Source organism: Haliotis rubra, unplaced genomic scaffold, assembly GCF_003918875.1.
Source record: "Haliotis rubra isolate DU_JTF1 unplaced genomic scaffold, ASM391887v1 Scf236, whole genome shotgun sequence".
NCBI lineage: Eukaryota > Metazoa > Mollusca > Gastropoda > Lepetellida > Haliotidae > Haliotis > Haliotis rubra.
The window spans coordinates 1,415,915-1,443,076 of NW_025766403.1; the positions used below are offsets into that span (position 1 = coordinate 1,415,915).

Consider the following 27,162-nt stretch of genomic DNA (forward strand, 5'->3'; position numbering starts at 1 on the left):
CACAGTCACACTACACAATCATATGAATTCAGACTTGATCTCGTCACTATACTCAACTCAACTCAACTCAACTCAATCAGGCAGTCACACTTTACAATCAGGCAGTCACACTGTACAATCACACAATAACCCTAAACAATCACAGTCTCACTCTACAATCACACAGACATACTCTACAACCACACAGAAAGATATATTTAAACTACGGGGTTTTACAAAAACGGTAAATGTTCACGACATTTAGAGCCTTTCTCATACGAACTATCTGGGGCCCGTAAGTAGGTCACGGCCCGTAAGTAGGTCAACGTTGTTTATTACTTCCGGTGACAAACAACGTTTCAGACCTTTTCGAATGGTCTCATGGTTGTCTCATGGAATAATATTTAACCGTATCCCATATTAGCCATTTATTACGACTGTCAACAGTTGTGACAGCCAAGCATTGTTGTACACTTGGTCCGGTCTAGTAAAGTCATATTTGTCGGTGGCGCAATTTGGAACCAGAACTGGTTCTTGCATACAGCTTGTCACCAGAAAGCTGGTACCAGCTTAAGACCGGAAGAGTCGCCTTACAGGCCCTATACTACAAATTCAAGCTCTTCTTCAGGGCGCACAGTTCTGCCGAGTATCAACAGGACAAATGTGTTCAAGTACAACCCAGGGCGGGCCTCTTCCTTCTATCAGCATCCGGAATTTCTTCCCCTGTTCCTTGACACAATGAATAAAACACACGAGGCCGAGATTGCTTGTGGACGCGACGACTTGGAGTGTATCTATGACTACGTGGTCACTGGAGACGCCACCATATCCAACAACACCAAATACGTGAAAAAAACAGCAGCTGAGAAGAGGATATACACAGGTTTTGTAATATATCATTTACCCGTTGTGTTAACTCGCCATTGACTGGGAGCGGTGAGATAATCGGTTGCACGAAAATATTAGGGAACCAAAGAAAGTGGTTTGCCAAATTGTAACTATAACGCTATGGGTAAGAGTGGGTAGGGTGGAACTGACAGTTCTATTAATTTTCAAATACAAAAATTAATATTTGAACATAATTAAGGGCTGGTCAGTCATCGGGTCCAGGGGCGAGCAGAGTGTAACTTTCTGACGATTGACACGCCGAACTTCAAAACATTTGTTTGAAACGATGTCATCTGATCTGTTGTGATTCCCGTTTTCCTTAGGGCACTTTCATAATGTCTGCTCCAAGTGTATGTACGGTCGATATTTGAACATATTGAAGGACGCTCGCTAAGTCAAACACCAATGGGTCTCCAGAAAAAGCTTAGTTTTAGTTAAGCTTTATTTTGTTATCGAACCTCAGAGAGGTCGAAGTATTTTCAAAAGTCCCTTTAACTTCGACACAGCGGTACTTGACTGTCATTCAAACGGGCTGTTCTGTTTCCATAACAATAAGATGTTAACTCTACACAAAGAACCGAGGACACCAGGTTCCTTCAGAAAGACCCTTTGCGAACTTTGACCGGCATATGACATTTCTAACAACAAAAAATTCGCTGAGCACAAAATTTTCTCGATCTTTCAACACTTCAAAATGGAAACTCTCTTTCCAGACGTCATTTGAAAAAATATTACAAATTTGGAAATATAACTTGCTATGCCTAATATATAGATGGCTGAGATTGTGTTGAAATTACAGGGGCTAGGTAAAGGCTCTTCCATCTGGAAGCTGAGACTATAGTTGTGACAGAATCAGACGCACAGACTGTATTAGTCGTTCAGAATATCCGGTGCTTTCCTTTTCGAGGTGCGAGACTTGAAAGAGACATTCCGACTGTCCCTTTCCCGATTTTGTAAACGACGCCCTGATTGGTCGGATTAAATTTCAACATATCTTTGTTTAACGGCAGTGAGTCGTTAGTCTAAGATATTAGTATAGTGTGATTGCTGCCATTCACATAGTAACAGATCCTCAACTCTGAATATTTTTATATATCCAAGATATCGATGTTGCACATTTCGTTCCTCTATGTATTTCAGAAAACCATGTCCCTCGAGTGATCAGCGACGTGCAGGTGAACGCCACTGTTGGTAAAAGTGTCACTGTCACCGCCACAGCTCTCGACGACGACATTGACCAGAACGTCACCCTGATCATGTCCGGATCCTATAAACACCAGAACATGAGCAAAACTAACACCAGCCTTCAATATGTTTTCACTCCCCATGGTGTAACACCCTTCAACATCAGGTAGATTGATTATAACTGGTGTTATCTTACGTTTCTTCGTTAGTACATACCAATATTATCCAACCTAATTATGATTATGAGTAAGTGAGTGCGTGTGGTTTAACGCCACTTTTAGCAATATTCCAGCAATATCACGGCGGGGGACACCACAAATGGGCTTCACACATTATAATAATAATAATAGGCCATTTATATAGCGCCTTTCAACGTCACAGGGATATGCTCAAAGCGCTTCACACATTATACCCATGTGGGTAATTGAACCTGGGTCTTCAGCGGCACGAGCGGGCGCTTTAACAAGTCAAAACATTGATTACACAACAGTCTCGTTTCCTGCTGGCTGAGTTCCGTCCTATTGCGCAAGTTAATACAATAACCAGTCCAGAATTTTGAAACAAATTCATTCAACTGGATACCTAAATATTTATCAGTATTTTTGATACATCTAAGCACTTGTATAGTGCAACACTACGCTCCATCTTATCCTTGCAAACACGTTTTGCAGCGTGCTATGTCGTGCAGCGTGCTCTGACAAACGAAAATCTGGAAAACGTGAAAATCTCAAAATGAGGCTCTGCCGCTAGAAAAATTTGGTAGTCTGGTACGGACTTGATATTATATCAATCACACTTTGCGTTACCAAATTCACTGAATAAGCGCAAAGAACACATAACAGGTGTAACCAGTGAGCCAGATGAATTGTGAATCATTCTACGACCTCATCAAACAGGGGCAGTCTGTGACGTTTAGTTAAGGTCATGCTGCCTACACCTCGCCATAAAATTTAGAAATACGATGGTATTAAAGTTTAAAATTAAAATTCATTTGTAACTACCATTTGCTTATGAAATAAGGAATTGGAATTCAGTGTAACCATGGTTGTTTGTGGTGTCTCTTTTCACTTTCACACGGGAAAATTCGGATCGGCTGAAAAGTAGGTCATTGTCTGAATCGGTTAATGAGACTCATGTTTCGGTTTGCATTTGGTTACCCCACCGCCCCAAATATTATGAGTAAGCGGTGATCGGGTTTAAAACAACATACAATAAACTACGCTTGTAACGAACACTTTTATAACGAACTGACAAATATGACGAAATTATTGTTTCCATTTTTCCCGCTCACTTCATGTATATTACACTCTTATAACTTCGGTTATACTGACTGACTGACTGAGTTTGGTTTTACGCCACTTTTAGCAATATTCCAGCAACATCACGGCGGGGACTTCGGTTATAACGAACTGAAGCAAGTGGTCACTTGAGTTCGATATAACCGTAGTCACTGTACACATTCATACCGCGTATGAGTCATTAATAATTTGTCACCATATTTCAACATACCGAGAACAACAGTCGAGTAAGCGGTGACATTATCGTGTCCACCAGGATCCGCTATAACCAGATCAAGATCTGCAATAACCAGATCAAGATCTGCTATAACCAGATCAAGATCTGCTATAACCAGATCAGGCTTCTCTAGATCAACCATAACATGTATTCTACATTATTCCAGACGACATATGTTATATTTGGGATTACACTTTCTTAGTAAAGTACAAATTCTATTACTTTTTGGGGTTGAGTCCTATCCGGGATTCGAACCCACGCCCTCAGATTCAGGCGCCAAATGGCGAGCACGCAAAGTCAGCCGCCTAACCAGCTCAGCCAGCGCCACTTTCACACAAATGGAAGTCGGACAACTGGTAGTCTAGACTGCGGACTCTGTGTACCCCTCTGATAAGTGTAAATTCTAATAGTGTCTTCCTCCATGTTTAGTTTTCACGCCGTAGACAGTGCCGGTGGGTCGTCGCCAACTCTGCAAGTTCGGATTGTACTCTGCCCCAACTGCAGCAACAACGGCAGTTGTTACTTCCTTACGTCGCCCAACCAGAATTTCCTTCCACTGAACTGCGAGTGCCCATCTGGATGGTTGGGTCTGTAGAATATATTTTATGAATGACATTGTATTTTTTTTAAAATCATTGTTTTACAGTGATATGACGTTATTTCAAACTTAACCATGACTGTATACCGTCAGAACAAATATATCCATATAGATTAATACTTTAATATTCTACGTAACCGAACGATGTTGTAGACAAATGGTTACCCACTATTCATATAACAAGTATGCACGAAATGTTGGTTGGATGTTGTTTAACGCCGCACTAAGCAATAATCCAGCTAAATGGAGGCGGTCTGTAAATAATCGAGACTGGACCAGACAAACCAGTGACCTCCATCATGAGCATCGATCTGCGCAATTGGGACACGATGACATGTGTCAACCAAGTCAGCGAGCCTGACCACCCAATGCCGTCTTACGACAAACATGAGTTGAAGACCAATTCTAACCCGGATCTTCACGAGTCTGCACGAAAGGCTTTGAATGCAGTAATAATGATTCATAAACAAACATTCAGGGTCTACATGCGACATTGACTTCAATGGTTGCCAACCCAACCCATGCCCCACGGGTACCAACTGCACAGACCTCTCCCCAGCGGAGCAGCAGAGACTGGGTCGCCCGAACAACTGTACATGTCGCGAGGGATTCAGTTTATCAGACGGAAAATGCACAGGTTAGTGTTGTTAAAATAGTCGACAGCCGCACAAAAGGAGAAGCCTAGTCAGCGTTTGCCCGTAACCCTGAAAAAGTGAAGGCCCAAAGGACCCAGAACCATAAAAAGTTGTGGGTCCTGATCAGAATGTGTAGGCCTTATATTATATATTACAATATACATGTATATAAGTATTTCCCAGCAAACAAAAATTGTAACAAATAACAAACTGGGTTAAAGAGTTTAATTTAGAAATGTAAACTAGAAATTGCCGAATGATATTTTCTGAAAAATAATACTCTTAATTATTGAGGATGAAAAAGCTGTCGGCCTGCAGAAAACAAAAGCTGTGGGTCCGAGTGGTTTTTAGTCGGCTTAGGGTCTAAGGACCGACGTTAATTTCAAACACTGGAAGCCTTTCAATCAAGTTTATTCCGTATTTTAGGCCACATGGCCCATAGTACAATTGTATTGTAAGGTATACAATAGTTGTCACATGACCAAAATTGTATTAAGATCTTTAGTCAAATATTTTTAGCAAATATATAGATGTTAAACGTAGTATATTCACATCAGGTGTGTTTAATATTTTTGTAATGTTAATCTAGCTGTACACTATTTTTGGATGGTCAAGATGTATTCGTTACGGAGAAGAGAATATCTATTACAAGTAAAGAGAACATGGTATTCATTTTCTACAACAGTCATATCACAGTGAGAGCCTTTCAGGCAAACATTATGTGACATACCATTCACGTGTGTGCACATCGCGTTCGAGATTGCAGGATTCCCTCATGCATTGTAAGCGTGTGGCTTTATACGCCAGTCTGGACTTAAGTCCGTTTACTGCAAAATCGTATTGATGGAATGGCAAATAAATATATTTTCGAAAGCAACAAATTGTCTTAAATCGATGCTTGATATTGGATAAAAGACGGTTTACATGACGGTCAGTCAAGTTGTTATTGCGCCTCCTACCTTTTAATCAGGCTGAATTTGTCTCTCAGGTTAAATGTCTCTCCACGATGTTCCATTCAACAGAATGAATGATACAGTCAACTACATTTGTAACTGACGGTTATATCAAACTAGAAGTTTGGTCGGGGTCGCATGCTGTATATATGCTTATAACGAACTTCGGTTATAACGAACAATAAGTATTGGTTTCCCCCTCGAGTTCGTTATAACCGTAGTTTACCCTATTTACTTTAAGGAGATACAGTAACGTCAGTATATCCAGTTTAAAATGGACATGAAATATTTTAGTTAGATATTTAGATCTTTAAAAGTAAGGAACTCCATAAATCAATTACCTTGAAGCTGCTTAACGTACGTATTATCGTTTCTTCAGATATAGATGAATGCCATAATGATGACCATGGTTGCAACGGAACATGTCACAACACCCCCGGCAGTTATTATTGTACATGCGACAAGGGCTACGTTCTATCTTCCGATGGTAAAGCATGTCGAGGTATGTTCATATAGTTCTTTTCTTGTGTTTATAATATATGATAATTGCAAAATAAAAAATATGTTAAAAACTAGATTTGAATTATGTGGTCATGCGTATGATTCGGATACTCCGGAGACTTTACTCTCCATAGAATTATCTCCCTTGTTCAGCACACGCCTTAAAGCGATTCAAACAGGTTACTGAAGTTACTTGACACACAGCGTAGGAATACAATGCCTGGGTGAATCGTCCTTTGCATCATAAAGTGCGTAGTGATTTGCAGCCACGGTTGCTTACGTAATCTCTCAAAGACGTAGAACGCTTGACAATAGTTTTCTGATAACCACTTATCCAATCGATGCTGTGAGATTTCTGAATGTAGATGCTGCCGGATAATGTCAATTGCATGCTTTTATTTTACTTAAATTGTATGCAAGTGTATGTCATGTCGATAACGCTATCCATTCTATGACCATATTCACGTCAACGTGTTTCAGACATCAATGAGTGTCACGAGAGAACTGACCACTGCGACCAAAAGTGTAACAACACCCTGGGGGGATTCCAGTGCGCGTGTCACGAGGGGTACAACATGACTGTAAACGGGACATGTAAAGGTAACCCCAAGAAACTCATGGACGATGATAGGTTCTGGTCTGATTGTGTTTTATAACACTAACTATAGCACCACCACAACCACCACCACACCACCACCACCACCACGACTACTACTACTACTACTACTACTACTACTACTACTACTACACCACCACACCACTAACAACACCACCACCACCACCACCACCACCACTACTACTACTACTACTACTACTACTACTACTACTACACCACCACCACCACCACCACCTACTACTACTACTACTACAACACCACCACCACCACCACTACTACTACTACTACTACTACTACTACTACTACACCACCACCACCACCACTACTACTACTACTACTACTACTACTACTACACCACGACTACTACTACTACTACTACACCACCACCACCACTACTACTACTACTACTACTACTACTACTACTACACCACTACTACTACTACTACTACTACTACACTGTATATATATGTCTTCCCTATGGCAGCCATTACAGCCGGATTGAAGACGTGTGCTGAAAGTGGCCTGAACTGTTCCCACTGTTTGGAGGATTCATTTGGTGCCAGGTGTTTTTGCCCACGAGGATGGACACTGTTCGATGGGACGATATGTCAAGGTCAGACTACTTTTCTTATTTCATTCAACATGTAAACATGGACTTCGATACCTTCACCCTTATATATCTGATTAAACAGCATCGAAAACTACAATTAGTGCAATCTTTTGTCCATTTTAAATATAAAATACTGCAGACTTGGTTTGATTCTAAATTATAGATAAACCTTTGTGGGAGTGTCTGCAGGAGAGAAATCCTACTCAGTATGAGCTCAGACATATACTGCGTGTTTCTTGCTTAACTTTCAGCAGTATGTGATCTGTATGACAACGGTGTGTAGATAATAGAGTCAATCCAGTAATTGATGCAATAGTGATCCATCCGGGCAACTTCAGCACGACAACATATTTTGAACCTTATCACCGAACCCGTCTCCCGACCAATTGCTTCCTCGATAATCTCCAAGGTATACGTGCCGATAGTATAGTTGAGATTTATCGGAACGTATGCCCTGGATACTATCGAGGATGGACCAATTTAGTCGCTTGTCATAACCTGCATGGGCCCCTATTTTAATGCAGAAGGCCTACTGGTCTACTATTTAAAATGTCAATATGTTAAAATAGTGGGTTGTATATTCTGGTCAGACATCGACGAATGCTCCACCATACAGCCTTGCAATCAAACCTGCAGCAACACCGACGGCGGCTTTCTCTGTTCCTGTGCTCCTGGATACACCCTTCAGGTTGACAAGACCACGTGCAAAGGTACAACATAATCTACACACACATGTACCTTTCAGAGAACCTGACTTATTCTTCTGAGAAAGCATGAACAACATGAAAAAGCTTCATTTCTAGATATTAACTTCGGGAATCCCAAATGAAAACAGACGTAAGTTCTGCTGCCATGTCTCATTAACAGGCCATTAGTATTTACCTTGTCAGTGTTTTTCATGTGTATGCGGGAATGTTTTGCATGATCATTCAAAGTGCTTCTTGTTCCCAAGATGTCTCACAATGCATTGTACATTACAGTCACTGAAGATTTCTAGAAGCAGGTTGACAGGCAAATTAAACTGGCATAGAAAAACGGAACAATCAAGAATCGAAATGCACTGAATACGGGTCTCAAAGTTTTGATTTTCTGTTTGATTAAAAAATGTTTGTTTCGGCTACTGGTTTCGGGATTGTTTTAGACAGCGTGTTAAGTTAGGTCTTTCAGTCCATGGGAATCACTCAGTGGCTTCCTATACGTGTACACTGTTACCCTCCAGCTTGCACAGATCCCTTGATGTTCGGTCCCAATTGTTCATTGAGCTGTGCCCAATGTCAACATCTTCAACGATGCGACCAAGAGAAAGGGTGCATTTGTGAGGAAGGTTATACTGGAAGTGACTGCAGCGACGACATAGACGAATGTCAGAGAGATAGCTCCCCTTGTTCCGACAACTACGAACAATGTGTCAACACTATCGGTAGCTTCATTTGTAACTGCAAGGAAGGGTATTATAGGAATCCCAAAGGAGCGTGCCAAAGTAAGTAAAGATATATCATTCGGTGAAGACAAGAAATATTTGAAATGGACTGTTATTTTCTGTTATTAGTATTTAACAGTTATATAATTTTCAGCATAACTTGTTAAAAAGCGTAACATCCGCTGTATCATTATAACTCTTACTGTGTACTGATATCAGTGCTGGAAATAGACACTGGCCCGAAGGCCCTAGGCCGACAGATTTTGTTCTGGGGCTGATAGTTTTTACGTTTCAGCAAGCCCTCGCAGCCTGAAGTTTATTTTAAACTGTAAACATCGTAAATGACCAATTACACTCAGATTGCTTTGTGAAACAGGGTCCAGCTTCAAAGTGCTCCGCTCGTTAACCAATCATATTGACTGGGAACTTAGAGCGGAGAGCAGTTACGAGACCAGTTTATGTGCATTCTCAGCAGTACAGTTGCAATCGCATGTCTTGCTGTTGATACCATTATTGCATTATACCATTTGGTATCAGTGTTTTGGAATTTACCTTGCAAGAGTATTCTTTTCAGCTAATGTTTCGTCCTACACTTGGCTTATAGTGTTTTATTATGCTAGCTCTAAGTTTACTGTGCTGAGTTTCAGACAATGTTTATTTATAGTACATGTAGCTTTGATGAAAGCTTAACACCTAACTCTATATTTGTGGCAGATATCGATGAATGTACCACAGGAGATTACAGTTGTGAGGAACATGCCAGTTGCCATGACAATGAAGGGAGCTACACGTGTGTTTGTGATAAAGGTTACTCTAGGAACGGGACACAGTGTAAAGGTATGGTGGATACAATCAACATGGCTGGATACCTGCAGTAACAGCCGTACCCCATACTTATTCACACAAAGCATTATCTAAGGCTCTAAGTGTGATATGTCCGTTTTGACGAAACGTGACGTGAAAGGACTGCAAGGTGAACACGCATATGAGATACACGGGGATATGTTGTTTGATCATTCAGTGCAGCGGCCCCATCAACAAAACGTTCATTCAGTGCAGCGGCCCCCTAGCACTATGCCATTTGTAGGCCGATGATAAAGTATAGAGTTTACGATGGGTCGTAACGTTGCGAACGCTTTTTGAATCGAGACCCTGAAAAACAACGTTTTCACCCGTCATAACTCGGGTTTTGTTTGACATAGGTTTATGCTCTGGTCTCGTGGCTGGATACCCGCAGTTACGTCCATACCCTATACCTTATTCACAAAAGGCGTTACCTTGGCTACTAAGTATACTATTTCAGTCTAGACGAAACGTGACCTGAATTACTGCAGTACACTTTTAATAATGGAAACGAGTATTTTCTCACGTCATAACTCGAGTTTCGTTTGATATGGCTACATACTTTGGTATATCGAGATATCACGTTGCATCAGCTTCATGTGGAGGAAAGCCAAGTCATGGGAGCCTTGGTCAAACACTTTGGTGAAACCAGGGGAAAGTGTCTGGTACAAACGAACCTTGAAACATAATCAGAGTAAACCCGGATTCGAACTATCAATCATAGATGTCTTCTAAGGGGCGCAACTCTGTACAGCAAAATGGGCCATGTCTTAATTATAATAGGGATAATATTATGTTTTTAATTTGAATTTGTGCACCGATTATTCATGGACTTTCTAATGTGCATTTCAGACATCGACGAATGCACACTCAAGACAGACAACTGTGTACAAGATTGCGAGAACGTGGAAGGCTCCTTCAACTGCCTCTGCCATCCTGGCTACGTCTTAAACAGCGACGGCTTTAACTGTACAACTGGTAAGATCTGGGACATCTGGCAAATGTTTGGTGGGTCAGGATTATGAGACTAGCCAGGGGGTGAAGGGGGTGAACTGTTGCATCTTCTAAACTGTTTTTCGGCAAGAAATGTATGTTATAAGTCACATGAAGCTCTTCAACAAAACGGCTAACTATTCTGTTTGTATCAATGGTTTTAGACTTAGAAGATCCATGCCCAATAGACTGTGGGAGAAATGCTGTATGTAACGCCAGTGGCCTCTGTGTTTGTGAGAGGAGATACGACAACGTTACCGGGATATGTGAAAGTGAGTAAACATCATTATTCCACTGTGGACTGCTCGATCAGGGGTATCATTTCACCACAATCGTAGTACATAACACGGAATAATATTCACAAAGAAGTACATCTTTCTCCATCACTGTAACAGTCATTGTGAAATAAGTCAAAAATAAATTATGAACCGTTCCAAAGTCAACAATGTCCAAATGCCAGTCTTTCTCACTCATTGTCAAAGGTTTTTTAAAAAACGGTTCACAATTTCATCGAGTCAAATTGTGCCACGGAATAATACTTACAAAGACGTACATATTTCTGCATCACTTTAACAGTGAAATAAGTCAAAAATAAATTATGAACGGTTCCAGAGTCAACTTGCAGCTTGGTTAAAGGCCTGCAATCGCTTGGCACTGCTCCCCTTGACCCAGAACTAAGGCTGCTGTTACTGTTGCTGCTTTAAGTTCGGTTCCTTAGATGAGTGACCCGGATGAACCGATCTTGCGCATGAGTTGTCACTCGTTGCCGTCCGGTACGGGGACGATCAGCAGCAACTCGCTTTGCTGATGACGTTGAGAAAGTCGTGTAATGGTAGTAAGATGATTGTTTCCCAATTGTCCTAGCTACAGCGGTTGCAGTGCTACCTCCGTGTAACTTTCCAATGGCCATTCCCTCTGCTCAGTCGTTAGTCTAGGCATCGTTTTGTGTGGCGTGTACACCTCCTACCGTCACTACTGAACTGTTTTTGACTACAAACCTTTGTAAAGGATACCTCAGAGTGAAATGCATGCTTTTCATCCATAACCGTCGATGCACGTGCTAAAATTGTGGTTTTGCTGCACTGTTGGTGTGTTTGTGCGGATGTTTCGTATGGACGTCAAATTGCATGACATCATCTCATCTGGGATCATTACGTCACTTTACCATGAACGTTCCATAAACATGAACGCTTACCTTCATGAGATTTAATATTTTTCGAAACTTGCGTTTCGTTTGCTGTTCAGTATATTACTGCCTGTGAACAAAGATCCTGATCACAGATAATGCTACAAAATATGCATCAATGTATTTATTATATTCTGTTTCAAGAACAGCTGTAGATTAATAATTTACCAGGAGTTGTTAGATCGTTCTTCGAATGTGCGCTTCTACCTTTTATAACAAATGCAGGCATATGTACGGCCAGTAAGGTGGGAAGTACGTGCTTTAATGTTCAGACGCAGAGAATTTAGAGACAAATACATACTATCATGTTTCTGTGTCAAAACATGCAGAAGCTATCTGATGGATGTGGCTTTTCTTGTGTTGTCACAAACCTATTAATGGATCCCCGATAGGATAAAGGATACAGATATTTCCCTCAATTTCTCATTTATGAAACATGTAAAACAAGTATGTTTAAGTATGACTCTAACACCTTACTGGTTCATATCCATTTAAAGCGCCGTTGTATAATGTTGTGAGATACATGTATAACACTGTATATTAACACGAATATTAAAGCGTACTAATGTTCAGTGTTTACAAGCTGCTACCTTCACAGAGCTCTAAAGATCCAAAAACTTGTATTACAGAAAAAGACCCATGCAGCGGACGCCTCTGTACACATGGCACGTGTGATAACAGCACGGGTTTCTGTCAGTGTCATGATGGATACCTCTTGGACAACACCAAACTAAGCTGTATAGGTAACGTCATAACACTACACATAAATATTACATTTAAAGGGGGCTCCACAGTCCAGTACCTATTCATTATGCAGATCTAATAATAATAAAATTGTTTTTCCATCGTCGAATTCCATGTCGGGTGCCGTTTGCTCAATGTCGGTGTACTCATAGAGGTGCAACATTATAACTGAACAATGTACAATGCGTTCTCACATGTCCATTCTCAACTTCCTGGGGAGTAACCCATGGGGTTAACAGTCACATTATGAGCTCATCCGAAACCATTGCTTGCCGCGTGAACTGAGGTATATTTCAACAGGGTTTTGCCTAAGTAACCTCTTATAGCATAAACCCCTGACGATATCTTCTAAAAGTGTGTATATTAATCACTATTACTGCATTTAAAGCCTTTCGTGCAGACCCGTGAAGATCCGGGTTAGAATTGGTCTTAAGTAACCAGTGCTTGTCGTAAGAAGCGACTAACGGGATTGGGTGGTCAGGCTCGCTGACTTGGTTGACATATATGTCATCGTATTCCAATCGATGCGTGATGATCTGGATTGCTGGTCAGATGATTGTTTACAGACCGCCATCACTGGATTGTGCTGGTAAACAAACAAACAGATTCGATCGTTTACCCATTTAACGTTACTGTTTTAAACAATAAAAGGTCCGGGTTAGAATATTACCGCGTGCGTAATTGCTTGTCGTAAAACAAACGGGATCGGGTGAAGTCATCGCTGACTTGGTTGACACATGTCATCGGTTCCCAATTGCGCAGAATCACTGGATTGTGTGGTCCAGACTCGATTTTTTACACACCGCCGCCATATAGCTGGAATATTGCTAAGTGCGGCGTAAAACTAAACTCACTCACTCACTACTGTTTCAAACAGCCTGTACTGACGGAACCTGGGGCCCTAACTGTACGCATAGATGTACCTGTGGTCCCAAAGCTACTTCATCTGCCTGTAACCACATCAGCGGAAACTGCACCTGCAGCCCCTACTGGACAGGACCAAACTGCACGACACACGAGAACGAGTGCGATAGGGGCGTTTGTGGTAACGGAACTTGCACTAACACTCCGGAGTCGTACAACTGTTCTTGCCGTGAAGGGTACAGCTTCAACCCTGACAAAAGGCAATGTGAAGGTATGCTAAAGAGTTTCGGAGTATAACGTACATCACCGTAACCACTGTTAGTATTGGCAACAGGACTGCCTTTATATTATTTAGTTCAGCCGTTATCATTTTGCCGTTCATTGTCATCACAGACAAAATTTCAAAGGACTATTTTACAATTTTTTAAAGTTGGTACGTAACAGTAAATGGAAGATATGTTAACATTAATAACTTCTTTGTTGTATTGACAACTCTATATTGCTTTAACCGTTACTTTTATTGTTGCATTATGTTCATTTTCCATTTAACTGAATATTTACTCAACAAAACAGTTAAGGACCACCCCAATATTCAATATGAAGTATCATATGGATCGTAATATGAACTATCAAATACTTTAATATTGAAAAATAGGGTGGTGCGTAACTACTTTTGTTGAGCATATGTAGGGCTTGCTGTCCGTATGCGAAAACGGTTGTATCATGGTCTAACGGGATATGTGTGCATATTTCGTACTAACAGTCTAACACCATGGAAAATTCAAAGTTCATGGCGTCAAAACTGCATCACTGTTTTAAACAGTATCTAGATTAACTTAACAGTACGTGTTTTTCTTTCTTAATGCCAAACATTGCCTCTTCTTTTAAAGCCGCAATAAATGATGCCAGCGGGAAAATGTCAGGTTCGATATGGTTAGATTTGCAAGTTTGTAAAACGTGCATGCATGTTGTACTTCTACATGTTGTTGTATTCACACATGTGTTGTTCACGACAGTGCATGGGATGTTGTACTCCGATATGTATTATTCACAGAAGTGCATCGACTGTTGTATTCTGCTGTACCTTCTTCAGTGCAGTACATATACTGAGAGAAACAAATAAAGGAACACATGAAAATTCAAGTGCTCCCGACCTTAAATATATTCCAGTTTTTATCACCAGCTTCGAATACCGCTATGGGAGGAAATATGAAAATAAATAAAGGAACACTGCCATGAAGTGGTGTTCCCTTATTTGTTTCCCTCAGTATATATTTGCTTCTCATACAGAGTCGTACAACTGTAATACTGCTGAATGCATCGTCAAACAAGCACATACTCATGATGCATTGTTAATTGTACAATCGACTTTGCTTTTAGTAGAGATTGCTTACGAAAGTGGAAAGGGTTTTGTCGTCTCTATTCGTGTATCTGTTGCACTTCAGACATAGATGAGTGTACAAGGATGCGTGACAAGATCTGCCTACAGAACAGTTCCTGTGACAACACCGACGGTGGCTATGTCTGTAAATGCCACAACGGCTTCAAATTACAGTCTGATAACGTCACCTGCGTCCCCAGTCAGTTTTTAAGTAGTTTAATTTGTACTAAATGTTACATTGGAAAAATGATATCATGCATTTAACTTTTACAATATCATGCATGTAACTTTTACAATATCATGCATTTAACTTTTACAATATCATGCATTTAACTTTACAATATCATGCATTTAACCTTTTTACAATATCATGCATTTAACTTTACAATATCATGCATTAAACTTTACAATACCATGCATTTAACTTTTACAATATCATGCATTTAACTTTACAATATCATGCATTTAACTTTACAATATCATGCATTTAACTTTTACAATGGCTGAGTCAATAACTATTTCACAACAAAGCTTCAGACATCTATTCGACGGTGGTGCCATGGGCGTATGGGATGCAGTGTTCATGGTGAAATGATGGATGCAGAGTTCATGATGTCCTGACATTATAGATGAATGTCTCTTAAGGATAAAAGGGCGGTGGGGGTAGCCTAGTGGTTAAAGCGTTCGCTCGTCGACCCCAAAGACCGGGTTCGATTCCCCATATGGGTACAATATGTGAAGCCGGTGTCCCCAGCCGTGTTATTGCTGGAATATTGTATAAAGCGGTGTAAAACCATATTCACTCACTCACTCGCTCACTAAATTGTAAAACAAGTCCTGAAGAGCTTCAAGGTTGATCTGTACTAAACGCCCGACACGCATGATTCAATGTTGTGCTGTTTCTCTGTGACGACAGTCCCACTGAAGACCGATCCCACGACCACATCCATTAAGACAACCTCCACTGAACACCCAAAGTAGTGCCACCAGCATCACCGGCACGGCAGCACCAGCACCAGCACCAGCACCAGCACCAGCACCAGCACCAGCACCAGCACCAGCTCCAGTTCCAGCGCCAGCAACAGCACCAACCAGCAGCACCAGGCAGGCCCAGCTCCAGCACCAGTTCCAGCAGCACCAGCACCAGTTCCACAGCAACAGCACCAACACCAGCACCAGCAACAGCACCAGGCCCAACACCAGCACCAGCAACAGCAACAGCACCAGCAGGAGAGCCTAACCAGGCATTTGGAATGAAATGGTTGATTTAGAATAGTACTATCTAGTCGAAACAGTTCTACTTCAACCCACATAACGATGGAAAAAATTACACTGTCAACACATCTGCAAGTATATACGCATACATATACACTTGCAGAAATCACACACACATACATGTGCGTGTGTACGCGCGCGTTCGCGTGGTGTGTGTGTTATGCTATGTGTTGTGCTGTATTATTCTAAGCGCTGTGTCTGGAGCAACGTTTGGTTTTCATTTTCCCACTACCACGTTTTGGTGAAGTATGATTTGTTTTACTACTGTTTTGCATGTTCTTTGTCCACACTTTCATACTAGTAACACATATCCTAAATTGTGAACACCAATAATCATTTGGAAAGGTGTTTATTCTTCATTGCCTTATGATCTTACTGCTTCTTTGGTATCAGGTAACTAATCTTTAAGCACTTTTCATAGAACACTCTATCGCCCTGGCTGTTGGGCTCGGCGTCGGTATCCTCATCATCTTCATCGTCATCGTCGTTGTGGTGGGCGTCTGTCTCTACAGGAGACGTGGTTTCAAAGGAGACGCATTGGTCAACGAAAATGATCCGTAAGTTGTAACTGTATGTGCTCTAACGTCGTAGGTTGGTTGGTTTGGGCTCAGGGAACATAAACAAACGTCGAGGGTGCATCAACCCATGAGCCCCGAGGGACCAGTGAACAACGTATTTATCTTACCGAACACCTCAATGTTAATTTTGAACTGTTTCAAGCACGGGTATTGGATCATGATAAGGAGTACCGGAGTTAGGCAACAACCCAAACACTACAAACACGAAATACGAAGTTCCAGCGGGTGACATAGAAAATGTTACTCGCTTGTAAGCGGGGTACTTTGATTGGCTCAGCCAATCAGAAAACGACATTCATGTGTGAGGTAAGATAATATCGGAGGATCGAAAAGTGATGAAATATATTAACGTACATCATGTAACAACCTATACCAATAGACCGCCTCCGTGGTGTAGTGGTTAGAGCGTCCGCCCGGAGAGCGGAAGGTCGCGGGTTCCATCCCCGACCGCGTCATACCAAAAGACGTTAAAATATGGTACTTGTTGGTCCCTGCCTGGCGCTCGGCATTAATGGGTACAACAAGGACTGGTCGGCTCGGAGTCAGTATAATGTGTCTGAGTGGGGGTATTCATGCTTCACTGCGGCATGGTATCTCAGTGGGCTAGCACTATAAAACCAGCCTAAGTCTGGAGCTAGTACCAGCAGCCGCACTGAGACACGCATGCACGTCGTCATATGAGCGAAATATTCTCAAGCACGAAGAAAACCCACTTTCACCTCACCTCACCTCACCTATACCAATATGCTCTGTCTGGAAGCAAGGATAAGGGTCACGTCAGTAGTAGGGCTGGGACGGGTACTCGGGTACTCGAATCCGAGTCGGGTATAGCTGGAATCGAGTACTATTTCTAGGAATCGAGTACCCGGAAAAGGAGAAGGGCACATAATAACTTGTCTTTTTCATCATTGACGTAACACACATTTGCATCATTGGTATTGTCCGATTAATGGAGGTCATTATTAACGACTGTATATATCTGAGCATGAGCAGTGAGGAGTCAAGTAACAATAACAGCGGTAACGAAAAGTCCTGCAATGTTTTAACTAGGAATGCATGTAATGGTGTTACTCTCTATATTTGTTAAATAGACGTAAATTAAATAGCCTACGTTCAGTTTCAGTGTCTAAGTGCCATCCTTTCAAGGTTTGTATAAAAATCTCCGTCAACTCGTGATTGAATATTCAGAAAGTTGACAGAAGCGCTTTATTCATTACATATCCGGGTACTCGATTCCATTTTTCTTACCCGTCCCAGCCCCTAGTCAGTAGTACACCTGGTGTACTAATCACGTCTTCAGCAGTCTAGCGTTACATTTAAACTGTTTACTTCTCGAACGTAAGAAGGCTAATACACCGAGGCATGAAGTGGGCATCCCCGTGGGCAGTACCTGTGCTCCCCTTAGCTTCTTGTGGATCTGAACCTTTATTCAATTTCTGTTCGGATTGACAAATTCAAACAATTTGGCCAAGAATTGTAACTTGAACTTTAGATTGATATATCATATCGTTCAATAATAGTGGTTGATATAGTAGCTACATTTCTTCCACAGACTGAGGGGCGGTGGGGTAGCCCTAGTTGTTAAAGCGTTTGCTGGCCACGCCGAAGACCCGGGTTCGATTCCCCACAAGGGTACAATGCGTGAAGCCCATTTCCAATGACTTGTTAGACACATGTCATCGTATGCCAATTGGGTAGATCGATGCTCATGTTGTTGATCACTGGATTGTCTGGTCTTGACTCGATTATTTACAGACCGCCGCCATATAACTGGAATATTGCTGAATGCGGCGTAAAACTAAACTCACTCACTCATTCATTCATTCATTATTGTCCACGTTGTATGGGAATCGAACTCTCGTGGTCGGCGTGATGGGCCTTGAACCACGATTTAACTCCGTGACCCTGGACCCATACATTTAATCACACAAGACTTCAGGTAGCCCACTGAGAGATGAGTTGCTTGATTATACTCGAATTCGAAAGTGTTGGAAGCGGTGTAAAATGATGCTCCCGAGGCCTCTTCTTCAAGATAAACATAATGCATTGACGGATAAAGCAAGACAAAAGACATTTCTGGGAAACGTAACTTTTGGTCTTTTACGACAAGCATGGGTTGCTGAAGATCAATTCTAACCCGGATTTTCACGGGTAAACTTCATTTTGGAATAACATATTGCGATATTGAGACACTTTCGAACTGTCAGTTATTAGAAATTGTTCTGATGTTTGTGAGATATTTCCGGATATTTCTGAAGTGATATTCAATTGATTTTATCAAATTTTAGACCGCTGTCATATTTTAGATAGATAGATCGTCTTTAGTTCCTCCAAAAATTTAAATACATATGCATGATTTTAGCAGATATTGCATTATACAAAGTACAAGTGTGTGAAAGTTATACAATACAAATACATTTGAAGATATGTATATATAGGGGGATGTGAATCTAGTAATATATGTTGAAAAACCGTTTCCATTCATGAACAGTTTTACTTGTGATTTTCATACATTGAATCCACAGGTCAGTATCAAGACTTTTGTGGACAAAACATAAGTACATGTTTTAATATCATATGTGCCACATAAGCATTCTTTAGATTGTATAGCGAAAGTGCTGACACGGATAAGGTAGGTATCAAAAGTGTTGGAAGCGGCGTAAAATGATGCTCGGTGATACCTATTCTTCAAGATACACATATAAGAATGCCAAAGGTTTAGGAGGCTTACTATGTGTTTTCCGTTGATGCATTATGAGAGAAGTCTTTAATCCAAACTGTTTCTGTCGAGAAATAATCAAGAGCTCTGAGCTCCTAAAGTTCCTCCTGAAGTTTCAAAACGGACCCTTTTAAATCAGGCATTGTTTATGATTGACAATGCTATAAGTTCACACTATTTGAGGAGGAGATGTGAAAAACGGTTGGTTCTAAGATACAGGCGACATTTCCGACAATTTTTTATAAATGATTCCGTATAATTGTCATCTCAACACCTTGAATTTTCAATCGTAAGAAAACCTGTTCGGGAAATTATCGAAATATTTAGACACAATGCAGGACGGGTTTTTTATTTTATGCTGACGGATTTACATCGTTTTCCACTAGAAGATGTATGATATCTTTGAGAAAATACTCAATATACTGAAAAGTAAAAACAGTTGTAAATAGTTTAACAGCACGATTTTGAAGGTTTATAATTTGTATTTTTGACAAATTGAAGAGGGTTAAACTCTTTTTAATGCTATTTTGTTATTATAATTTTATAATTTTCTTTCTTCTTCTATTTAATTTAAATATTATTTATTTAAATGTTTAAATTTTATTGGGGTGGGGGTTGGGGTTGGGTGTGGTTGAGTTGTTTGGTGTGTACATATTACAGAGATCGATTCAAGAACCTAATGCCCTAATGTTACGAATGCCTCTCAATTGCAGATACAATGTTAGACCAGCATTCGGAAGTTTGACATCTGCGCTTGGAAGTCACGGTCGTCGACGCAACGATGACGTCATGCGCGGGATGTATAATAAATACTACAGTAACTGGGGCACCCCGGGCAACACATTTAAGGGGACAAAGCTAGGGGGCGCTTCCAGCCCTGAGTTCTACAGGTCCCCAAGAAGAACAACCCCTGGAGTTTATACCACACACGCACCGAGCCGACGCCCGTATGTATTCAGTGACCCTCTGCTATTGTAAATGTTCATTGCTGAAAGTGAGTAGGAGGAGTGGAGTTGAACGCCGCTTTGAACAGTATTTCAGCTTCATCACAATATCCATTTTACACTACAGCAAACTTTATTTCTTAGATATAGGACCGCCTACGTGGCGTAGTGGATAGAGCGTCCGCCCGGATAGCGAAAGGTCGCAGGTTCGATACCTGGCCGCGTCATACCAAAGACGTTAAAATATGGTACTTGTTGTTCCCTGCCTGGCGCTCGGCATTAATGGGTAAAACAAGGACTAGTCGGCTCGGAGTTAGTATAATGTGTCTGAGTGGGGTATGGTATCCTCAGTGAGCTTGGACAATAAAACCAGCTAGTACAAGCAGCCACATACACACGCATGCACATCGTCATATGAGCGAAATATTCTCAAGTAGGACGTTAAACCTCATTTCACCTGACATCTGAAATGTAGGTTAGTTAGGGCGATATAGTTTCCCTACTGGTGGATGAGGAGCTATCACAGTTTGGTGTTTGGGTGGAATGTTTGTGAATGCGACTTCAGCTTCGACTCAGTCTGTGTCTCCTCCATTTCATAGCGACGTCATCTTCGTCTGCGCAAGGGACGACGACCACAACCCTGCTCGCGACTCCAACTTCTCCTGGGACTTCCTGTACAAGGCTCTGAAACCTGAGGAGGATGTGAGTCGAATATAACTGTACATTACTGTAAATGATGAAAATCAGTGAAAATTGGCGAATTCTTAACAAAACTTTGCACCAAAACGCAGCTGTTCACATGAACGATATATGCACATGCCTTTTAGCAATTTGATGCACAATCCTCGTACAATTCATCTGCATAAAGTTTGCAGTTGGTTCCCCTAAGCTAGTGGAGGAATTCATCTTCGATGTAACCATATATACACATGCCAATATAATGGTTGTCGCCCCCTTCAATTTGTTTAATTGAGAGGGGTGGGGTGTGAAGTGTGGGGGTTGGGGTGGGGAGGGGGTGACAACCATTATTGGCATGAGTATATATGTACATAACATATAATGAGTGCTTTAGGTGAGTCTAAACTTTTGATGGGAAGTATAATTTACATTACAAGCTGTATTTCGGTATCCGTGAAAGAATTATTTATCGGTAGCCACTATGTTTACGCTATCAGATGAGTGTACACAGAGACAAGTACCTGTCTGTTTGTATGTTTCAGTTCCGACTACAGAGGCCCGTCGTGTCACCTGCTCAGCCCTCTGAGGTACTTCAACACTATTCCATTCCAATATTTTATCTGTGCATGGCAGAAGCTTAAGATCATATGTTCGAAAACCGGTTTGCCCCGGTTATGTTTCTTGGTTTGTCAACACCATGCCGTGGGTTTGACCAATCTTCCAAGATCACTTCCTTCATTCCTCCGCCATGAAGCTGACACACCGTGATGTAACTGGAAGATTGTTTAAAACTGCGTTAAACCAAACCTATTTACTATAGCCAGTACTGTTACAGACCCGTGAAAATCTGGGTTAGGATTGGTCTTCAGTAGCCCATGCTTGTCGTAAGAGGCAATTAATCCATCGTGTGGTCAAACGCGCTGACTTGGTTGACACATGTCATCGTGTCCCAGTAATGTACATCGATGCTCATGATGTTGATCATTTGATTGTCTGGTCCAAACTCGATTATTTACAGTAGGCCCTCATATAGCTGAAATATTGCTGGCGTTACAGAACAACAGTAAGCATACCGATCTTAAATTATTAGTCCCACTGAGTTCGTTATAAACGTAGTTTACTAGGTAGCGAAATGATTTGTAGTCACGTCGGTTTACAAGAACTCTGGTATACCCGGAAACCATTGTCTGAACCGTGTAGGTGTGTAGATCTCACCTAAAGTATCTCACCCAGGACAAACACGTCGGAAAACTGCTGTGGATTATATGAGAGCAAATATTTGCAAAACAAATTGTTCATTGTATGGAACTGTTAGTTTATTGCACAGGCAATACAAAATTTCTCACTCGGTTCGTGTAAGTCGTATGACACACATCATTATTTTTTATTTTTTTTCAATTTTTTTTTTTTTAGAATGTTTTGATTGTTCCCAAGGGTACATCATTAGAGCACCCGTATGACACACTTGCTCGTGTAATCATCTCGTAACAATATATGTGGTGGGCACTACCTAAATAATTTGTAAATAATCGAGTCTGGACCAGATAATCCAGTGATCAACAGCATGAGCATCGATCTACTCTATTGGGATACGATGACATGTGTCAACCACGTCAGCGAGCCCGACAACCCGATCCCGTTAGTCGCCTTTTACGACAAGCATGGGTTACTGAAGATCAATTCTAACCCGAATATTCTTTTCCCCCGCAATCTTAATGATTATTTTCATGAATAACAATCCTAATGACACTTATGATTTTGTATCACGTGAGGTGGTTTAAGGCGCCGTTCAGCATTTATTCGACAACCTGTTGTGAGTCTCGCGTGACGCACCACTCAATTCCTTGTCGATAACAGTATGTAATCTGTGTACAAAGTGTGAAGCCCATTTCTAGCATTCGCAGCGGTGATATTGTTGACTACTGACTGTTGTAAAGCTGTGACAGCGATGTAAAGCCTTATTCATTCACTCGCTAGTCTGGGGTCGGTGGGTAGCCTTGTGGTTAAGGCGGTAGCCTAGTACAATGTGTGAAGCCCTAATTCCCAGCGTTCTTGAATGTAAAGCTTATTCGTCACTAGTCCTTGGCGGTAGCCTAGTGGAAGTCACGCCGAAGGTTCGATTCCCCACATGGGCACAATGTGTGAAGTCCATTTCTGGTGTCCCCGCCGTGATATTGCTGGAATATTGCTAAAAGCGGTGTAAAACTGAATTCTCTCACTCGCTAGTCTACTCATATTCATAATGTTTCACACTCGTATACTGGTATTTGACGTTTAAGTACATGGCAAATTAAACATTATCATTAGATACTTAGTATGCATACACAATGTCATTTAGAAAGTGTTGAAATGTAACATAGTAAAAAGTTGAAAGTCTAGTACTTACGCTGTTGGACAGGCATGTCCAAATACATTTAATTAAAATTGTAAGTGGGATGTTGGTTCCCGCGAAACGAACGGCCCTGTATGTTGTCTAATAGATGCTGAGAAGCGCCTTTGATCTCTCTCAATACGTACATGTGATACTATTAGACGCTCAATCATGGGCCATAAACACATGTGTCCCTGTGACTGGATTTTCACCCAGCCGGCGGCGTGAAGACGAATGATTTAACCACTAGGCAACCCACCATTCCGGCTGAAATGAAAGATACGATAGCTTAAGCAATGATTATAGACCCCATGTGAATATTTACCGCGAATCTGTTATCTAACACCACTTGCCTTTAGGCATATGAGTGTGTATATTCAATGTTGAACTGATCAAATGAGAAGGTAGTGTACTGAAGTTATATAATGGAAAACAGAACGAAGCGCGTTAACCATAATCATGAAATTTGCTATCAAATAATCAGACTTTTTGTTGGATTTAAAGGGACATACCTAAATACTTCGAGTTATCCGACTTTCTCCGGGGCGGTGGGGTAGCCTAGTGGTTAAAGCGTCCGCTCGTCACGATGAAGAACCCGGGTTCGATTCCCCACATGGGTGCAAAGTGTGAAGCCCTATTGCTAGCATTCCCAGCTGTGATATTGCTTGAATGTAACGCCTTATTCATTCACTCGCTAGTCTGGGGGCGGTGGGGTAGCCTTGTGGTTAAGGCGTTCGCTCGTCACGCTGAAGACCCGGGTTCGATTCCCCACATGGGTACAATGTGTGAAGCCCTATTGCTAGCATTCCCAGCTGTGCTATTGCTTGAATGTAACGCTTTATTCATTCACTCGCTAGGTTGGTGGTGGGGTAGCCTTGTGGTTAAGGCGTTCGCTCGTCACGCTGAAGACCCGGGTTCGATTCCCCACATGGGTACAATGTGTGAAGCCCTATTGCTAGCATTCCCAGTTGTGATATTGCTTGAATGTAACGCCTTATTCATTCACTCGCTAGTCTGGGGGCGGTGGGGTAGCCCTTAATGGTTAAGGCGTTCGCTTGTCACGCTGAAGACCCGGGTTCGATTCCCCATATGGGTACAATGTGTGAAGCCCTATTGCTAGTGTCCCCCGCCGTGATATTGTTGGGATATTGCTTAAAGCGGCGTAATACTAAACTTACTCTCTAGAAGTTGGACGAACATGAATATATGACACCAAGGAATATCTCAGCCCCGATCACTAAAACCGGGGAGATTACTGTTTCGATATGTTATTAATGTGTAATAAGTAGATTCAATCCTCTTGCTTTGCATGTAACATTATACGTAAATGCCAAGGGTCAGAACTATGAAATCTTGTTCTCTGTTTCTCAAAAAATAACGCCAGTTATTTACACTCGCATTTCAATGTAATCATAAAACAGCTGTTTTTGCATTAAGGCTATTCACATTACACATTGTGTTGTTTTGGTCACGCTGAACTCGTATTTAGGAACGTAATTTTCCTTTGTTATACTTCGGGTCATGCAGTGTCTTGTTTCTGGGTCAGGATTATATTATATCCTGAGTTAGGATTATATCCTGGAAATACTCACGGTGTCGCAATCGACTAAGGTGGTGTGTGCTCCTGTGCATGGAGCTCAGGTCACAAATCAGGTGAAGTAAAGGAACGTTGGGCGCGGACATTCCTTGGATGGGTGACCGTGTTTGGCAGCTTGACTCCTGAGAGTGTCTAGGACTTTAGTCCTGCCCCACAACGAAGCACATGTGGTCTCACCTTAGGCAAGTGAGGTTTTTCAAACTTGCCTCTGTTCACCCAGCAGAAAATGGGTACCCGGTGGGATAAGTCATGTGCAATATTGCACCCCTTGGACATGCCAGAAACTGTTGATCATGTGTTCGAATCCAGGTTACCGCCGATGATGTTGTTACGGTTTGTCAACACCATCATCATGACAAGCATCAACTCAGGCCTTCCTTCCACACAAATCTGACACACCCGTGATCTAACTGGAACATTGTTGAGTGAGTGAGTTAATATTGGACGTCACATCGGCATTATCTCAGCCATATCGTGAGAGAGGGTCAATTATTCATTGTTGACCCAGCAGCAGCAAAACCTGACAAGATATTCCATCAATCACCTAATCACTTTCAGCGTGACATGAGATAATCCATCAATCAGAGAGAGAGAGAGAGAGAGAGAGAGAGGAGAGAGAGAGAGAGAGAGAGAGAATCATTTGGAAAGGTGTTTATTCTTCAATTGTCCCATACAATATGATCTTTCTGCTGCTTTGGTATCCGATAGCTGATCTATAAGGGCTTTTCATAGAACTCTCTATCCCCCTGGCTGTTGGGCTCGGCGTCGGTATCCCCTTACTCATCATCTTCGTCGTCATCATAGCTGCGATTGGCGTCTGTCTCTACAGGAGACGTGGCTTGTATATTTGTCAAACATTATCTGCAATCCATTCACTATATTGCAGTATTACGTCACATATTTAGGTTTTAGCACTGTTTACTTAAAGGGTACTACGCCCCACAACACCACCCACCGACCCGTGAAGATCCGGGTTAGAACCCATGCTTGTCGTAAGAGGCAACTAACGAGATCGGATGGTCAGGCTCGCTGACTTGGTTGACATTACATCGTGTCACAATTACGTAGATCTATGCTCATGATGTCGGATACTGGATTGTCTGGTCCAGGTTCGATCATTTCCTTCGATATAGACCGCCGACATATAGCTGGAATATTGCTGTGTGGCGTTAAAGATCAGCCAACCAGCCACCGCCCCACCATGTCCCACCACACCACATACCACCACACCAAGTCCCACCACGCTCACCAGGATTAGAACGGTAAAACAATACATTGCTTTTGCAGAACACTCTCGGATTTACTGAAGAACCCGACAACTGCCTTGTATACTGCCTTGAAGTATACACAAGCAGTTAGCCATCAAGTGATTTTCTGTTACAGGTAGCAAGAGGGTTGTATTTAGCCTATATATCGTTCTACATTAGTCAGTAATCTATCTTTAAGACCTCTCCATTGTAGATACCGTCTGGACAGATGCCGGCATCTAATGTGTGAGAGGAAGCAAGCCGAACCATCATACGTCATCAAATCAGATGCAGCAGGTCCGTGTCTCAGACAATCTAAACTCAGCGATACTTCATCAAGTCTTGAAGCTGTAGTTCTCCTTCAGTTTCGTTCATTTCCTTCAACTGAAGGAGGTGACATTTTCGACGTATCAAGCCAGAACTACAGGGAGACATTAAGACATGAAAGGAAACATATTTATACCTAATCCTGAACCACATGTAACAGATACAAGTTGTATAACTACACCCGTGTTGAATGTCACAAAGACATTTAGATATAAAAGAACATATTTATACTTAACCTTGAACCACATTTAACATTTACTGAGTCAGGTCGGGTTATAAGTCTTTCATTTTTATTTTGTTAACCGGTTTACCGATTTCAGATTAATGTGAAATCTAATCTAATATCTACTACGGTGCAATATTCATGTTATTACTCCGTCTACGTTCATTATGTCTTGCATGTATATCTGTGTGTGAAAAGATGTTAGATCAGATCTTTGTTGGCAGTATTGCTTTTCGCATTCCTGTTAACACATAAGAAAAAAGACAATACTAATATTTACCTGTCTCTTATA

At 41.5% G+C, this 27,162-nt stretch overlaps 2 protein-coding genes and 1 long non-coding RNA gene across 3 annotated transcripts in view; all 3 read left to right on the forward strand.

Moving 5' to 3' along the window:
• LOC124278393 (mucin-like protein) overlaps positions 1 to 15,929 on the forward strand; it is a 34,518-nt gene extending 18,589 nt beyond the window's left edge. The window contains exons 8-23 of the mRNA XM_046714109.1: positions 608 to 862; positions 2,008 to 2,218; positions 3,997 to 4,154; positions 4,644 to 4,802; positions 6,133 to 6,255; positions 6,735 to 6,854; positions 7,355 to 7,483; positions 8,071 to 8,190; positions 8,700 to 8,960; positions 9,615 to 9,737; positions 10,596 to 10,721; positions 10,901 to 11,008; positions 12,552 to 12,665; positions 13,544 to 13,801; positions 14,976 to 15,110; positions 15,828 to 15,929. Of these exons, the coding sequence (XP_046570065.1) occupies positions 608 to 862; positions 2,008 to 2,218; positions 3,997 to 4,154; positions 4,644 to 4,802; positions 6,133 to 6,255; positions 6,735 to 6,854; positions 7,355 to 7,483; positions 8,071 to 8,190; positions 8,700 to 8,960; positions 9,615 to 9,737; positions 10,596 to 10,721; positions 10,901 to 11,008; positions 12,552 to 12,665; positions 13,544 to 13,801; positions 14,976 to 15,110; positions 15,828 to 15,892 (2,465 nt within the window). The 3' untranslated portion in view covers positions 15,893 to 15,929. The remainder of the gene's footprint in view (positions 1 to 607; positions 863 to 2,007; positions 2,219 to 3,996; positions 4,155 to 4,643; positions 4,803 to 6,132; positions 6,256 to 6,734; positions 6,855 to 7,354; positions 7,484 to 8,070; positions 8,191 to 8,699; positions 8,961 to 9,614; positions 9,738 to 10,595; positions 10,722 to 10,900; positions 11,009 to 12,551; positions 12,666 to 13,543; positions 13,802 to 14,975; positions 15,111 to 15,827) is intronic.
• Positions 15,930 to 16,306: 377 nt separating this feature from the next.
• Positions 16,307 to 20,461, forward strand: LOC124278394. Its single transcript, XM_046714110.1, has 3 exons — positions 16,307 to 16,316; positions 16,596 to 16,743; positions 20,197 to 20,461. The coding sequence occupies exons 1-3, from the start codon at positions 16,307 to 16,309 to the stop codon at positions 20,459 to 20,461; spliced, it is 423 nt and encodes a 140-aa protein (XP_046570066.1).
• A 588-nt stretch (positions 20,462 to 21,049) lies between these two features.
• On the forward strand, positions 21,050 to 26,621 carry LOC124278376. The gene is made up of 3 exons (XR_006899077.1): positions 21,050 to 21,129; positions 21,648 to 21,692; positions 26,535 to 26,621. It is a non-coding gene; the product is annotated as an uncharacterized LOC124278376 (long non-coding RNA).
• The last annotated feature ends 541 nt before the right edge of the window (positions 26,622 to 27,162 follow it).